The sequence below is a fragment of the Heterodontus francisci genome, chromosome 6 (genome assembly GCF_036365525.1).
Source record: "Heterodontus francisci isolate sHetFra1 chromosome 6, sHetFra1.hap1, whole genome shotgun sequence".
Taxonomy (NCBI): Eukaryota; Metazoa; Chordata; class Chondrichthyes; order Heterodontiformes; family Heterodontidae; genus Heterodontus; species Heterodontus francisci.
The window spans coordinates 95,055,351-95,072,814 of NC_090376.1; the positions used below are offsets into that span (position 1 = coordinate 95,055,351).

Consider the following 17,464-nt stretch of genomic DNA (forward strand, 5'->3'; position numbering starts at 1 on the left):
TTTTGTCCACAATGGTCATTGCCTGGCACTTGTGTGGCATGAATGTTACTTGTTACTTACCAACCCAAGCCTGATTGTTCAGATCTTGCATGCAGGCACAGACTCCTTCAGTATCTGAGGAGTCATGAATGGACTGCAATCATCTGCAAGCATCCCCACTTCTGCCCTTATGAACAAAGAAAGGTCATCAATGAAACAGCTGAAGATGGTTGGGTTAGGACATTACCCCGAGGAACTCGTACTTCAATGACCTCGGGCTCCACCAATGATAACCACGTTCCTTTGTGTTGGGTATGATTCCAAGCAGCGGAGAGTTTTCCCTCTGATTCCCATTGACTTAATTTTGCTAGGGCTCCTTGATGCCACACTCCAGTCAAATGCTGACTTGATGTGAAGGGCAGGCTGTCTCCCCCCAGTTCACCTCGTCTCTGGAATTCAGCTCTTGTGTCCATGTTTGGACCAAGTCTGTAATGAGGTCTGGAGCCAAGTAGCCCTGGTGAAACACAAACTGAACATTGAGCGGGTTGTTGCTGAGAAAGTGCCGCCTGATAGCACTGTCGATGACACCGTCCATCTCTTTGATGATTGAGAATAGACTGATGGAGCAGTAATTGGCCGGATTGGATTTGTTCTGATTTTTGTGGTTGGGACATGCCTGGGCAATTTTCCACATTGTCGGGTAGATGCCAGTGTTGAAGCAGTACTAGAACAGCTTGGCTAAGGGCACAGCTAGTTCTAGAGCACAAATCTTTAGTGCTACAGGTGGGATGTTGTCAGTGCCTTTGACCTTTGCTGTATTGAGCGACTTCAACCATTTCTTGATATCATGTGGAGTGAATCGGATTGGCAGAAGGCTGGCATCTGTGATGCTGGGGACCTCGGGAGGAGGCAGAGATGGATAAGCATTTGGCACTTCTGGCTGATGGTTGCAAATGCTTCAGCCTTGTCTTTTGTACTGATGTGCTGGGCTCCCCCATCATTGAGGATGAGGATGTTCGTGGAGCCTTCTCCTCCAGTTAGATGTTTAATTGTCCACCACCATTAACAACTGGATGTGGCAGGACTGTAGAATTTTGATCTGATCTCTTGGTTGTGGGATCGTTTAGCTCTGTATATTGCATGCTGTTTCTGCTGTTTGGCATGCATGTAGTCCTGGGTTGTAGCTTCAGGTTGGCATCTAATTTTTAGGTATGCCTGGTGCCGCCCCTGGCATGCTCCCCTGCACTCCTCATTGAACCAGGATTGATCCTCTAGTTTGAATCTGATGGTAGAATGAGGGAAATTCTGGGCCATGAGGTTATAGATTGTGGTGGAGTACAGTTCTACTGCTGTTGGCCTGTCACACCTCATGGATGCCCAGTTTTGTGATGTTAGATCTGTTCTGAATCTATCCCATTGAGCACAGTGGTAGTGCCACACAACACGATAGAGGGTGTCCTCAGTGTGAAGACGGGACTTTGTCTCTGCAAGGATTGTGTGGTACTCACTCCTACCAATACTGTCATGGATAGGTGCATCTGCGAAATGTAGGTTCGTGTGGGTGAGGACAAGCAGGTTTTTCCTCCTTGTTTCTCTTACCACCTGCCGCAGGCCCAGTCTGGCAGATATGTCCTTCAGGGCTCGGTCAGTAGTGGTGCTCTGGACCCACTCGTGATGGACTTTGAAGTCCCCCACCCAGAGTACATTCTGTGTTTTTGCTATCTTCAGTGCATCTTCCCAGTGGTGTTCAACATGGAGGAGCACTGATTCATCAGCTGAGGGAGGTGGTACTCAGCAGGAGGTTTCCTTACCAATGGGCCAGTGCGCGCCATGTTGCATGGCTGTACAGCATTTTGCATATTGGCGACTTGTTGGCATTTCGTACATGTCTATCCAAAAAAAAACTACTCCAATGCTTTGATGATATGGATCAAGTCTGTGACGATTGAGCTTATTTCAAGTAAAATTATTGTTTGTTCAAGACTCTGATTAGTCTACATTTATTGCTAATCCTTAATTGCCCTGTGATGGTGAGTCTTTTTTTCCTGAACTGCTGTACTTGTGATGGTGTTAAGTTTGGAGTTTGAGGAAATTGATGAAATTTAAAAATGACTAAAATATGTACATTAATAAACTGTGCCACCACTTGCGGATTGCAATTTTCTTCCATGTAGACTGTCATACCTTTTACAATGATTTGCATCCAAATAAAGAACTCTTTTTAAAAAAAAAAACTTTGGTCTTTTTAAGAGAGCAACATAGGCAGTTCCTCGAATGACTTGGCGGGAGACATGTTTAAGCCGTGAAGGAAAGCAATTACCCCTAGCCAGTTTTCTTTTGTTGGCCTTAGCTGGGTTACCTTGGGATGGTAAAAAGCTACTCTCTATGGGGAGCAACAGTGCAAAAATATAAGTAATTGCAATTAGAATTTTGATGTTGTAATTTGGAAGTGCATTGTTCAGTCTACCAAATCTCCAATAATTGAAAGCTATGTTGGAAACCTCTGTGCCTGTGTGTTAGGCAGATTGTTTCACCTAAGTCCTGATTGAGACAAATGCCCAGTGAAGGAGTGTTACCTTCTAGTTTTCTGCAACTACTAGTTCTAATCTCTAATTTATGGCTGTACTGACCTAAAATTTTCATGGATCTTGGCATTTACTGTTTGAATACTACCACCTTTTCTGGTCTACTAAATGTGCTGAACCAATTCAATAAGTCAACGTACTTGCATTGTGACATGAATGCCCATATGCATTCGCACACCTTTTCGTCCACATCAGTTTCCAGCCTGTCCGTTCTCATTTCTGAATTTTTATAGATATTCATTGTTAAAAGCATACAATCTTTTGTCTCTTTTGGATCCAGGATTTTTAATTTGGAAGGTAGCACCCAACCTCCTTGTACTTTGTGCAGTAAAATGCTCTCCAACTTATGGGTTGTCCTACAATAGACCTTTAGGGAACTTGCCACCAGATAACAAATTAGGTAGAACAGTGCATGGAAGTCAGTTTAGTATTGATCTCCTGGAATCCACTTTGTGAAGTGAAAGGTTAGTCTCTGTCTCTAGGCTAGCAATAAAATCAAAATCCTGGAACTCCCTTCCTAACAGCACTGTGGGTGTACCTACCGCACATGGACTGCAGCAGTTCAAGAAGGCAGCTCACCACCACCTTCTCGAGGGCAATTAGGGATGGACAATAAATGCTGGCTTGGCCAGCGATGCCCACATCCCATGAATGAATTTTTTAAAACGGAAAAATCAAAAGCTGATTTTGTTCTTGCTGCTATTTGGTGATCTGTGACAGAAGTGCAGGCACTGGATGAAGTTGTGGTTGAACATAATCTTGGCCAATTTGGTCAAATAGCTCAGGAATATTCACTTGTATGGTGGAGGTACATACGTTTATATGAATTAGGAGCAGGAGTAGGCCACTCGGCCCTTCAAGTCTGCTCCACCATTCAATATGTTAATGGCTGAACTGATTACTCAACATTTCCACCTACCCCGATAATCTTCCACCCCTTTGCTCATCAAGAATCTATCTACCTTTGCCTTAAAAATATTCAAAGACTCTGCTTCCATCACCTTTTGAGGAAGAAAATTCCAAAGACTCATGACCCTCAGAGAAAATAATTCTCCTCATCTCTGTCTTAAATGGGTGACCCCTTATTTTTAAACAATGACCCCTAGTTCTAGATGATCCCACAAGGGGAAACATCCTTTCCACATCCACCCTGACAAGACCCCTCAGGATCTTGTATGTTTCAATCAAGTCACCACTTACTCTTCTAAGTTCCAGCAGATACAGCCGAGCCTGTCCAATCTTTCCTCGTAAGACAGCCAGTCCATTCCAGGGATTAGTCTAATAAACCTTCTCTGTGCTGCCTCCAACACATTTACATCCTTCCTAAAATGAGACCAGTACTGTGCACGGTATTCCAGATGTGGTCTCACTAGTGTCCTGTGTAGCTGAAGCATGACCTCCCTACTTTTGTATTCAATTCCCCTCGCAATAAACAATAACATTCTATTAGCTTTCCTAATTATGTGCTGTACCTGCATACTAACATTTTGCGATTCATGCACTAGGACAGCCAGATCACTCTGCATCTCAGAGCTCTGCAATCTCTCGCCATTTAGATAATATGCTTTTTTATTCTTTCTGCCAAAATGGACAATTTCACTTTTTCCCACATTATACTCCATTTGCCAGGTCTTTGCCCACACACTTTATCTATATCCCTTTGTAGTCTCCTTATGTCCTCTTTACAAGTTACTTTCCTACCTATATTTTGTGTCATCAGCAAATTTAGCACCAAACCTTTGGTCCGTTCATCTAAGTAATTTATATAAAAAGTTGAGGTCCCAGCACCGATCCCTGTGGCACACAACTCATTACATCTTGCCAACCAGAAAATGACCCATTTATGCCGACTCTCTGTTTCCTGTTAGCTAACCAATCTTCTATCCATGCCAATATGTTACCCCCAACACCATGAGCGTTTTATTTTTTGCAATAACCTTTGATGTGGTACCTTATCAAATGCCTTCTGGAAATCGAAGTACAATACATCCACCGGTTCCCCTTTATCCACAGCATATGTAACTCCTTTAAAGAACTCCAATAAATTGGTTAAACATGATTTTCCTTTCACAAAACCATGTTGACTCTGCCTGATTACCTTGAATTTTTCTAAATGCCCTGCTACAACGTCTTTAATAATATCTAACATTTTCCCTAAGACCGATGTTAAGCCAACTGGCCTGTAGTTTCCTGCTTTCTGTCTCCCTCCCTTTTTGAATAGAGGAGTTACTTTCATTATTTTCCAATCTAATAGAACCTTACCTGAATCTGGAGAATTTTGGAAAGTTAAAACTAACCCATCAACTATCTCACTAGCCATTTCTTTTAACACCCGAGGATGAAGTCAACCAGGACCTGAGGACTTGTCAGCCCGCAGCTCCAACAATTTGCTCATTTCCACTTCTCTGGTGATTGCAATTTTCTTGAGTTCCTCCCTCCCTTCCATTTCCTGACTTACAGCTAATACTGGGATATTACTTATATCCTCAACGGTGAAGACCGATGGAAGATATCTGGTCAATTCATCTGCCATCTCCTCGTTATCCATTATTAATTCCCAGACTCTTTTTATCGGACCAATGCTCACTTTAACTTTTTTTAAAATATCTATAGAACCTCTTACCATCTGTCTTTATATTTCTAGCTAGCTTTCTCTTGTACTCTTAATTTTACCTTCCTTATCAATCTTTAGTTTTAGATTTAGTTTGAGATACAGCACTGAAACAGGCCCTTCGGCCCACCGAGTCTGTGCCGACCATCAACCACCCATTTATACTAATCCTACACTAATTCCATATTCCTACCACATCTCCACCTGTCCTGATATTTCCCTACCACCTACCTATACTAGGGGCAATTTATAATGGTCAATTAACCTATGAACCTGCAAGTCTTTGGCATGTGGGAGGAAACCGGAGCACCCGGAGGAAACCCACGCAGACACAGGGAGAACTTGCAAACTCCACACAGGCAGTACCCAGAATTGAACCCCGGTCGCTGGAGCGGTGAGGCTGCGGTGCTAACCACTGCGCCACTGTGCCGCCCCATTCTTTGCTGTTGTTTATATTCTGTCCAATCTTCTGACCTGCCTCCCATCTTTGCGCAATTATAGGCTTTTTCTTTAAATTTGATACTATCTTTACATGTTTCAGTTAACCATGGATGTTGGGTCCCACTCTTGGAATTTTTCTTTCTCGTTGAATGTATCTGTTCTGTGTATTCTGAAATATCCCCTTAAATGTCTGCCACTGCATCTCTATTAACCTATCCCTTAACCTGATTTGCTGGTTCACTTTAGCTAGCTTTGCTTTCATGTCCTCTTATTGCCCCTCTTTAAGTTTAAAATACTAGTCTTGAACCCACTCTTCTGTCCTTCAAACTGAATGTAAAATGATCACTGCTACCTAGGGGCGCCTTACCTATGAGGTCATTAATTAATCCTATCTCGTTGCACAATACCAGGTCTCGTATAGCCTGCTCTCTGGCTCCAGAACGTATTGTTCCAAGAAATTATCCCGAAAACGTTCTATGTACTCCTCATCTTTGCTACTGCTGCCCATCTGATTTTTCCAGTCTATATGTAGGTTAAAATCCCCCCCCCCCCATAATTATTGCTGTACCTTTCTGACAAGCTGCCATTATTTCTTCCTTTATACCCCGTCCTACTGTGTGGTTAACGTTAGTGGCCTGTACCACTCCAACAAGTGACTTCTTACCTTTATGATTTCTCATCTCTACCCAAACTGCTTCTACATCTTGGTCTCTTGAACTTAGGTCATCCCTCTCTATATTGCACTAATACAATCGTTAATTAACAGAGCTACCCCTTCACCTTTTCCCAGCTTCCTGTCCTTCCTAAATGCCATGTACCCTTCAATATTCAGGTCCCAATCTATGTCATCCTGCAGTCTTGATTCTGTAATGGCTATCAGATCATATTTATTTCAGTTTGCTCTCTCAGTTCATCTGTTTTGTTTTGAATGTTATGTGCATTCAGATACAGAGCCTTTAGTTTAGTCCTTTTTTATTATTTTTGTAACCTCTAGCCTTATCTGTTGCTTTACTCTTAGATTTGTACGCTCTGTCCCTTCCTGTCACAGTCTGTTTATCATTTCCCATATTACTACCTTTCTCTCTTGCCTTGTCTCTACTCCTCGATTTACCATATCTTCCCAAATTTGATCCCTTGCCCCCACTATTCAGTTTAAAACCCTGTCTACTTCCCTAGTTATGCGGCTCGCTAGAACACCGGCCCCAGCACGGTTCAGGTGTAGACCGTCCCAACAATACAGTCACCACTTTCCCCAGTACAGGTGCCAGTGCCCCACGAACCGGAACCCACTTCTACCATACCAGTCTTTGAGCCAGTCTAATTTTATTTGCCCTATGCCAATTTGCACGTAATTCTGCTTAAATTGACGCCTAGTTCCTCATACTGACTATGCAGAACCTCTTTCCTTGTCCTGCCTATGTCGTTGGTACCTACATGGACCACGACGACTGGATCCTCCCCTTCCCATTGCAAGTTCCTCTCCAGCCCTGAGCAGATGTCCTGAACCCTGGCACCTGGCAGGCAACACAGCTGTCTGGACTCTTGCTCTTTGCTGCAGAGAACAGTGCCAATCCCCCTAACTATACTGTTCCCTACTACCACTACATTCCTTTTTTCTGCCTCCACTTGCAAGGCTTCCTGTACCAATAACCTACCTGCTTGCCTGTGGTGATTGATGCTATATTTGATTTAAATTAAAAGCTTACCTGAATACTCACCCCGGTGGCTCTGTTTTCTTACTCTCACTGTTGATTGCGACGTCACTCTGTCACTTTTTGATTTTTTTTTCCCTGCTCCGCTCCTGCTTCTCCCGCTATGCTCCCCTTTCTCTCATTCTGTTGCTGGTCTCTGACTCTGGGTTTTTGGCATGCTTTTTAAACCTCTGCTCCCACAGTGCGACTCTATCTCGCTCTGTCAGGTATTCGGTTCTGGCAAGAATGGGAGATACCATCAATAGCAACTTGTGTTTTTATCGCACCTTTAACATAATAAAATGTACCAAAGCACTTCACAGGAAGATTTTCAAACAAAATTTGACTGAGTCACATAAGGAGATATTAGGACAGGTGACCAAATGCTTGGATAAAGAGGTAAGTTTTGAAGCTATTGCTACCCCCCTCATGAGAGCAGTGGATCTTTTTGGAAGTTAGCTGTGTTGGACAGCAGAGCCCAACAATAATGCCTACTTGGGAGACGCTGCACAATTAGATAATTATTCCAGTGCTCTCTGGGCCAGCTTCCCACAATGCACCCTACGTACACTTGAGCTCATCCAAAACTCTGTTCCCTGTATCCTAACTTGCACCAACTCTCATTTACCCATCAGCCCTGTGCTTGCTGACCTATATTGACTCTTAATCCAGCAAAATCTTGATTTTAAGATCCCTCTTGGCTCACCCTTCCCCTCTCCCTCCAGCCCTACAACCCTCTAAGATCGCTGCAGTTCTCCAACTCTGGCCTCTTGCGCATCCCCAATTTCAATCACTCCATAATTGGTGGTCATGTCTTCAGCTGCCTAGCCCTAAACTCTGGAATTACCTCCCTAAACCTTTCAATTTCTCTAAACCCCTCTCATTCTTTAAGACACTCCTTAAAACCAACCTCTTTGACAAAGCTTTTGGTTGCCTGTTACACTGTCAAATTTTGTGATGATGCTCCTGAGAAGTACCTTGCAATGTTTTACTATGTTAAGGCACGATATACATGCAAGTTATTGCATAACAAAATGGTGTGATATAGTGCTGCATTTGGAGTTCTTTGAGTGTGTTGGCTCAGTTGTTCAGATGCATGTATTGGAGTGGTTCATGTTCTGTGGAGTGCAATTGTCGAGGACAAACCTTTTGAGCACACCTATTTAAAATTTGTAGCACCTCACTGCCTTCACCCTCAGCAGTCTTACTAACTAGTTAAAATACTCATCATGCAAAGTCTATTTTTTAAAATTTCCCCAGATGTATGAAACAAGTAATTGCACCTGGAGGATAATGGTGTGCAGTTGAATTTAAGCTACAAAATGAATAATCAAGCATTACCCAAGTGGAGGGCTTTTATCTTTTTTTAAAAAAAGTGTGAAGTATAAACATTAACCTTGGGGAAGGGGGCACGGAGTGGGAGAAGTGGATTTATTTGTAATTTGATTGTGATAACCACATGCCTCTTATCTGCTCATGTTGGATTTTGTGGTATAATCTATCATTTGATGAGCACATATCATTCAGATTATGGAGGAGGAGTTTGTGTTCAGTGAGTCACAGCACAGTGCAATATTTAGTCTGCTTAATCTGAACTCCTTGAATACACAGTATCCTATGCACCCATGAAAATGCTGTATATTTATTTATTCTTGGAATATGGGCAAGATCACATTTATTGTCCTGCGAAGATGGTGATGGGCTGATGCTTTGAACTGTTCCTGTCCTTGACAGTGCTGCCACAGTCTGCCTTGGCTGTCCAGCTACTGCATGTCTATTGTAGCAATGAACAAGGGTACAGATCCACAGAATTCTGTTCAATTAGGATTTATGTAACTTACTCCCAGCAAAATTGAGACTAAGTTTTAAAGAACTGGACAAATATTTTTTAGGGATGAATATCTACTGAGATCATTGCATACTTTATAGGTGCAATGGTTCCAGCATTGTGGAACTGGGGAGGCGTTGACAAGAAAGTAACCTGGAGGGTAGCAGGGCAAGTTGAATGGTGAAGTTGTGGAATTGGATGAAGATTCCTTGATTTGCTTTATTAAAGATGAAGTTTTATGCAGAACATTCCCATATAAGATTAAATGGATGAACAAAGTCCATAATAAAGTAAATTGTACATGGAAGGTGTGGGATTGTCAGGCTGAGGACCTTTTTTTTTGCATTTCATGCTTGCATGTGTTCTTGTGTCTTTGATATGGATGCATTGAATCTACCTAAATGGAAGGGAGGAAGTCGGGCTTAGAGGGACAAGAGAAACAAAATGGTTATAAATGCTATAATCTCACAAAGCAAATCCAACGTGTTGGAATAAAAGCAAAATACTGCAAGTGCTGGAAATACTCAGCAGGTCTGGCAGCATCTGTGGAGTTCTGATGAAAGCTCATCGACTTAAAGCATCAACTCTGTTTCTCTCTTCGCAGATGCTGCCAGACCTGCTGAGTATTTCCAGCACTTTGTTTTTACTCCAACATGTTAGATCCTTTTGGAGAAACTTTTAAAAGTTTTGTGCAGTGCTATTTAAAGCTATAATTACAATAACCTGGGCAATTCATGCTGTAACAATTTATTTTTGGCCTTCCATTCCTGTCAATGTGACAATTTTACATTGCTTAAATTTGAAAGTGGGTATGAAACTGGTTTAAAACACGACTCGCCTTTCTTCAAATATTGTCCTAACTGATGCTGTCCCTATTGTTGATCTCTATTTGCTGCTTTCCCATCAAAACTCATATCAAATTTAATTTACTGCAAGCTGCATATAAATTTCACATTCAATATGAATCAGAAAGATAGAGTTTTTGTGTGGCAAACTCCTCAACTGAAATTCATAGTTTCTGTGGGGCTTTCTGCATGTTTTTTTTTGCTTTATACTTGAAAATGTTTTAATGATTCTGGGGTCCGCAGCATTCGCTTGATTTGACTTTACCAGTGTGCTTTTGACAGGACTGCATACCTAGCAGTTCTACCAACATTTTAGATCATTGTTATCATTTAAAGGCACTTCAACTCCATTAGCACAAAGTGAATGTTCAATTCTATGGATTTGAGTTTATTCTTTCTTCAAGGGGCCAGTAGATGTGTTGTGTTGTAGTTAGGCAGCAAATCATTGTCTATTCTGACTTTATTGAGGTAGGAACTGTGGTCACACTGACTGCTTTGCCTGATTACTGTATTTTTTTTTCCTTTACTGTAGTCACATTGAACAGACAACAACTTGGCAAGACCCAAGGAAACCCTTGTCTGTATTAAATTCAACTACTCCTGCCAGTTCGGTGTCAATGCAGCAGAACCTAATGAACACTACGTCTTCAGGTAAGCAGAGAGAAGCAGTGCTTGAGTGTGTGTGTGGTGGGGTGGGTGGAGAAACTAATGAAAAAGGTGAAAGGAGAGGAAGCACTTGTAAATCCAGTTCCCAGCCTCTTTCCAAATGTGTTATATATGCGATGCACTTCAATTGTCTAGACTTAGATTTGAAAGGAGGTGCAACTTTGCATAGGAGGGGTTCTAACAAATAGTAATGCATTTCTCACTTCACAATTTCATAAGCTCACACGGTGAAAGGCTTTTCCCCCCCACGATCTCTTTCCAGAATGCCATCTCTCCAGTCTTACCCCAATTTCAGGGGTTAATGCTTAGGAGTGGCACAAGGAGAATCTAGCCTATTCACTATTTAGTTTAATGGTGAGTGATTAGATTAGAGATACAGCACTGAAACAGGCCCTTCGGCCCACCGAGTCTGTGCCAACCATCAACCACCCATTTATACTAATCCTACATTAATCCCATATTCCTACCAAACATCCCCACCTGTCCCTGTATTTCCCTACCACCTACCTATACTAGTGACAATTTATAATGGCCAATTTACCTACCAACCTGCAAGTCTTTTGGCTTGTGGGAGGAAACCGGAGCACCCGGAGAAAACCCACGCAGACACAGGGAGAACTTGCAAACTCCACACAGGCAGTACCCAGAATCGAACCCGGGTCCCTGGAGCTGTGAGGCTGCGGTGCTAACCACTGCGCCACTGTGCCGCCCCGGGATGTGCTTAAATTTAATACAATATCTATTTGAACAGTTTTGAAAAAACACCCAGCAAGTTCAATTATTCCTTCTGTCATTCAACACATTGTGTCTAGAGAAAAGGACTTCATACTGGATTGAACTATGATTATGGCTTTGGTAGTTGTGGATGGAATTTAATCTGACAAGCATGGCATAAGATGTGTATTGATAGAGCATCAAAGAATATTGGCTTAAAGGTGCATTTTTTCCCCCCATAGTGTGTTGATGGAAACACAACAAATGGGTTTAGTGACAGCAGTGTTTTCACTGAGAAAGCAGAACCTTTTGCAAGTACTTCATATGATTTCATGGACTTCATTTCTTGAATATTATATTGTCTAGCTTTTCTTCCTTTGGTCACAAAATAACTTTTAACATTCCACAGGGTTCACTTCTGGGAACAATTCTGTTCACTGCGTTCATCAGTGATTTTAGATAGAACAAGAGGGAACGCTGTCCAAATTTGCAGCCAAAACTATTTCAGGAAGCATAGTAAATAAGTGTTGGAGTCAAAGGACAGTGCAAGGGGATTTTGACAAATTGGTGGAATGGGCAAAATGAAGGCAGGTGTCATTCAGTGTTAGTAAATGTTAGGTGCTACTTTTTTTTAAAAAAAAGTAAAGATATGCTTTTTGTGGGTGGGGAGGGGAGAAAGCTGGGTGATGTGGAAGAGCAGAGGCATTTAAGGGTTCAGATTCGCAAGACATTAAAACCAGCACCTCAAGTGGATAAACACAACTTTTCTTTCCCTACAAAAAAGTATCCTGAGTTTAATGATGAGGTACAAAATACAAAGAATTAAGATATAATGAACCTATATTAAAACTATAGCAAAACCATATTTGGAGTATTGTGTGTAATTTTGGGCTCCACACTATAGGGAGATGATAGTGGGGTACAGCACAGATTTACTAGGATGCTGCCTGGTATGAAGAAATACACCTACAAAAGAGTTGAAATATTGGATCTATTTTGTTGGAACAGAGGAGATCATAGGATGATTTTCAGAGATATTTAAAAATTATGAAGGAATAGAATGGTTGGAGCCAGACTGTTTCCAGTGTTTGTCCCATTCTTCTGGATCCCTGATAGATATAAGATTAAGTGGAAGAAATTTAGGACAGAAAGCAAGATAAGTTAAACATTTTTAAACAGAGTTGTGAAGCTGTAGAATGTACTGCCAGAATTGGTCAAAGCAGAGTCCATCAATACTTAAGAATGGTGAGATAGGTGGTTGAAGGAAAAGAGAAAAAAAGAGTATAGGTACAGGATGGGGAATGGGGATGTTTGTGGCAGATAAGCACCAACATGGACTAGTTGTGGTTGGGCTGAATGGCTTTCTGTGTTGTAATTTCAAAGTAATTCTATGCAAGTAATTCAACTTTCAACCTAAAATGTACTGAGATCTGACTTTGATTTAAAAGTGAAACAAAGCACTGAATTTTGATGTCTGCTTTCAAAGGAGGATTGTGATGTTTGTGTCTGGAAGCTTGTTTATACGTAGAGTGCCTTTATATATTTGTGCATACTGTCATTCACCTTGAAAGAACGATGATTAATATTTTAAGCATTGGCTTGCTGAATCAATCGTGTATAATGATTTTGTGTTTTGCTCATGCTCTGTACTGCCGGATTTTAAATTTTATTCAAAGCAGTCTGCTTTAGTTGCTTTTTTAGTGACTGTAATCGGACAATTTATTTCACTGTCATATATGCTGACTGACTCAAATCTCACATTTCATTAAAAAGTAACTCATTTAAAAAAAAAAGTCTTTAAATTCAATCCCTTCATTACAGAAAAGTCCAGTAATTTGCAAACAGCAACCATCATAAAGGCAACTAATCAAATCCCTGACAATTATTCAGTGTTTTTTGAGCAACCATGCTGGATCATATAGTGGTTTATAGTGTCAGCTGTGGCTCATTTGGTAGCATTCTTGCCTTTGAGTCACAAGGTTCCAAGTTCAAGTCCTACTCCAGGGCTTGAGCACAAAATCAAGCTGACACTCCAGTGCAGTACTGAGGGAGCGCTGTGCTGTCAGAGATACTGTCTTTCAGATGAGACGTTAAACTGAGGCCTCAAGTGGATGTAAAAGATCCGATGGCGTTATTTCAAAGAAGAGCAGGGGAGTTATTTCTGGTTTCCTGGCCAATATTTATCCCTCAATCAACATCGTAACAACTGATTATCCGGTTGCCATCCCATTGCTGTTTTTGGGAGCTTGCTATGCTCACACTGGCTGCCGTATTTCCTGCATTACAAGTGACTACACTTCAAAAAGTACTTTGTTGGCAGTAAAGAGCTTTGAGGTGTCCAGTAGTCGTGAAAGGTGCTATATAAATATAAGTCTTTTTTTTCAAGCACCCACAGCACTGTACATATCCTTCTTAAAAATGTTTATAACAAACATACAACATTTTAGCAATGAAGGGAAATATCACCGAATTACCCATCAACCTATCCATTCTTTCTTATAACCCAAAAGCTTTCTCATGGGTGGCCAGATACCCAAATTGTAGCCACTTTTCTGACTGCTCCTGGACCACAGGATTTTCCAAAGCAGTCTATTGAACAGCAACCCTTCCTCAGTTTCTCCTTTCTCTCCCTTATTGTCCTCCTCTCCCCTTTCACGTCCTCTTCTTCCTGTTCCCCTTTCACGTCCTCTTCTTCCTGTTCCCCTTTCACGTCCTCTTCTTCCTGTTCCCCTTTCACGTCCTCTTCTTCCTGTTCCCCTTTCACGTCCTCTTCTTCCTGTTCCCCTTTCACGTCCTCTTCTTCCTGTTCCCCTTTCACGTCCTCTTCTTCCTGTTCCCCTTTCACGTCCTCCTCTTCCTGTTCCCCTTTCACGTCCTCTTCTTCCTGTTCCCCTTTCACGTCCTCTTCTTCCTGTTCCCCTTTCACGTCCTCTTCTTCCTGTTCCCCTTTCACGTCCTCTTCTTCCTGTTCCCCTTTCACGTCCTCTTCTTTCTTACTCTTTCACCCTCCTCCGCTGTACGTCGTCCTCTCCCTTGCTCCCCACCGCCCCCCCCCCCCCCCCCAACTTCACGTCCTCCTCTCCCTTGCTGTCTGCCCCCCCACCCCCCAAACTCCATTTCACATTCGCCTGGCTCTTGCTCTCCCCGCAACTTCAAGTCCTGTCCCCCCTTCGCCATGTCCTACCCTCCCTTTTGCTCCCCCTTTGCCATCTCTTCCCCCTCCCTTTTGCTCTCCCCCCTCCCTTTTGCTCTCCCTTCGCCGCCCACCCCTGCCTCCTGGAACGTCGTCTTGTCCTGTTTTTTTACTGTTCATTGTTGGTTACTATTTCAAAAGCCTTGTTTAATGGATTTTTGAGTGAGGTCAGTGGAAGAACGGATGCGAAAAGCATAAACCTGTCTAAGCGCATGTGGATCTCGTGTTTTGAATGGCACAGAACATCATGAAATGGCAGATAGCATTGAGTCGCACTCGATCATTGATTCTTTATAACCTGGTTTGCAATGAACTTATGCAAATCTGGCAGTTTGTGGTGGTGTTTTAGGCTCTGGAATACGGCTCGCTTACTGATCAGTTGTTCAGTTGTTTCAAACAAAGCTTTCCTAATAAGTTGACTCCCCCCCCCCCCCCCCCCCCTGCCCCCAACCCATCACACCCGTGTTTTGATTTTTTTTTAAATGCAGGATCCAAAATGTTACTGGCAACGATACTGGGACGTGATTGGAAGTAGAGACTTCTGTTAAGAGAATTGTTGGAGAAAAGGAAATTGGTACATGTAGATTCTACTATCTTACACATAACTATATCAGTTTATAAATATGAAGGTTAGTGATGAAGCTCTATATCAGGTCACAATTTTCAATGTTTAGTTGCTAGAGATGAGACGACAATTCTGACACGCAACATTGGGTGGAGACCCACTTGTGTAAATGTCAACGTTGCGCTCACCGTCGTCTCCTGTCACAATCATTAGACTTTTGAGACTACTGTGTATGCACATGTGTAAAGATACTAAAGATATTTCTCCTTGCCTAATAATTGGCTGTTCTGTGCCTCACTCCTCTTTATCACCATCTCCTCAGATTTGAATCCTCAACTTTCCTCGTCCCTACTCCTCCATTTTGGCTCCATTATTCCCCACCGTCCAACCCTGCTTGACTTAGCCATATTTATGTTGTTTTCCCACATGTAATCCTAATAAAGATTGTCTAGTATAAAGGAGAAAGGGTGCTAAGGAAGTAGAACTCCGATCTGTGTTGGTAGGAGAGAAGCCACCGAAGAGGGAAAGTATAGGCAGTGTAGTGGGATTGGTATGGATGCAAAATGCAAACAGTCAGGCTATTGTCGTAGGTGGAATGGAGCTGGGTAGAAATGGTATTCACAGCTGAACTGTAGCCAGAATAGTTCTGGGTATGTTGGCTGGGATCCATGTGAGTTGGATTGGGAAATGTAGCTTACAATCCATGACTTGCTGCTCAGTGGGGGGAAAAGGAATGACTCCTAACTTTAGGAAGTGTTTAGGTCCAAAGTTGGGAACTTGCATATTAAATGTCAGATGGAAGATTCCCATTTTACTTTGGTAGTTTTGTTCAGATGCAGGGACTTGGGTAACAGGTGCTTCAAGGGCACATGTTACTTGCCAGTTACAGGACATACTTAGACAGTGAGTGGGTCGAAAGGGGAGGCAGGCATGAATACTTAGTCAATGGGGAAGAGTAGAAGAAAACCTATTGTTTGGCAAGTGCATATCTGTTAAAAATGAGCATCTTTAAAGAACACAGTTTTCATATCCAGGGTTCTGAAGAAAGGCTCACTGAAATATTAATTATGTTTTTCTTCCCACAAATGTTGCCTGACCTCTTGAGTATTCCTGGCATTTTTTTGTTTTTATTCCTTTTCAAATACTTGCTAATTCTCTTTTAATGGATGTTATAGTCTCTGCCTGAATAACCACTTGAGGTGCACATCCCATGATGTAAAAGCTTAACTAATTCCTTCTAATGGATCCCTTCATTGTTGCACTAATTGTATGTCAAGGCCACCTTTTTGGTTATTTAATCAACCAGTGGAAGCAATCATTTACTGTTTACCCTCTGAAGAACTTTCCTAATTTTGAAATCCTCTGTTAGATTTCTCTCTCTTCCCCACCACCCCCCCCCACCACCCAAACTTTTCTGTCCCAATGGGGGAGGAGAAACATTGGCACAGGGAGGAGAGGCCTGCTTTCTTCAAAACTATAAACTTTTGTTCCTGGTATCTTATTCAAATGTTTACTGTGCCTATTTCCAAGGCTCTAATATTTCTTCTGTAATGAAGTTAGTCATAGAAGTACAGCACAGAAACAGGCCTTTTGGCCCATCATGTCTCTGCCAGCTACCAAGCACCTAACTATTCTAATCCCATTTTCCTGCACTTGGCCCGTAGCATTGTATGCTATTTCACGTGTTCATCTAAATACTTCTTAAATGTTGTGAGGGCTCCTGCCTCTACCACCTCTTCAGGCATTGCATTTCAGATTCCAACCACCCTCTGGGTGAAAATTTCTTTCCTCTAATCCCCTCTAAACCTCCTGCCCCTTATCTTAAATCTATGCCCCCTAGTTATTGACACCTCCGCTAAGGGAAAAAGTTTCTTGCTATCTAATCTATCAATACCCCTCATAATTTTGTGTACCTCAATCATGTCCCCCCTCAGCTTTCTCTGCACTAAGGAAAACAACCCTAGCCTTTTCACTCTGTTTGTAGCTGAAATGCTGCAGCTCAGGCAACATCCTGGTGAATCTCCTCTGCACCCTCTCGTGTTGCCCAGAACTGTACGCAGTATAACAGCTGTGACCTAACTAGCATTTTATACAGCTCCATCATAACCTCCCTGCTCTTATATTCTGTGCCTTGGCTGATAAAGGCAAGTATCCCATATGCCTTCCTAACCATCTTATCCACCTGTGCTGCTGCCTTCAGTGATCTATGGACAAGTACACCAAGGTCCCTCTAACCCTCTGTACTTCCTAGGGTCCTACCATCCATTGTATATTCCCTTGCCTTGTTAGTCCTCCCAAAATATATTACCTCACACTTCTCAGGATTAAATTCCATTTGCCACTGCT

At 42.2% G+C, this 17,464-nt stretch overlaps 1 protein-coding gene across 2 annotated transcripts in view; it reads left to right on the forward strand.

Annotated features, from left to right (window-relative positions):
• yap1 (Yes1 associated transcriptional regulator) overlaps positions 1-17,464 on the forward strand; it is a 194,719-nt gene that overhangs the window by 91,887 nt on the left and 85,368 nt on the right. For both annotated transcript variants that reach the window (XM_068034074.1, XM_068034073.1), the window contains one exon: positions 10,513-10,631. In XM_068034074.1, the coding sequence (XP_067890175.1) occupies positions 10,513-10,631 (119 nt within the window). The remainder of the gene's footprint in view (positions 1-10,512; positions 10,632-17,464) is intronic.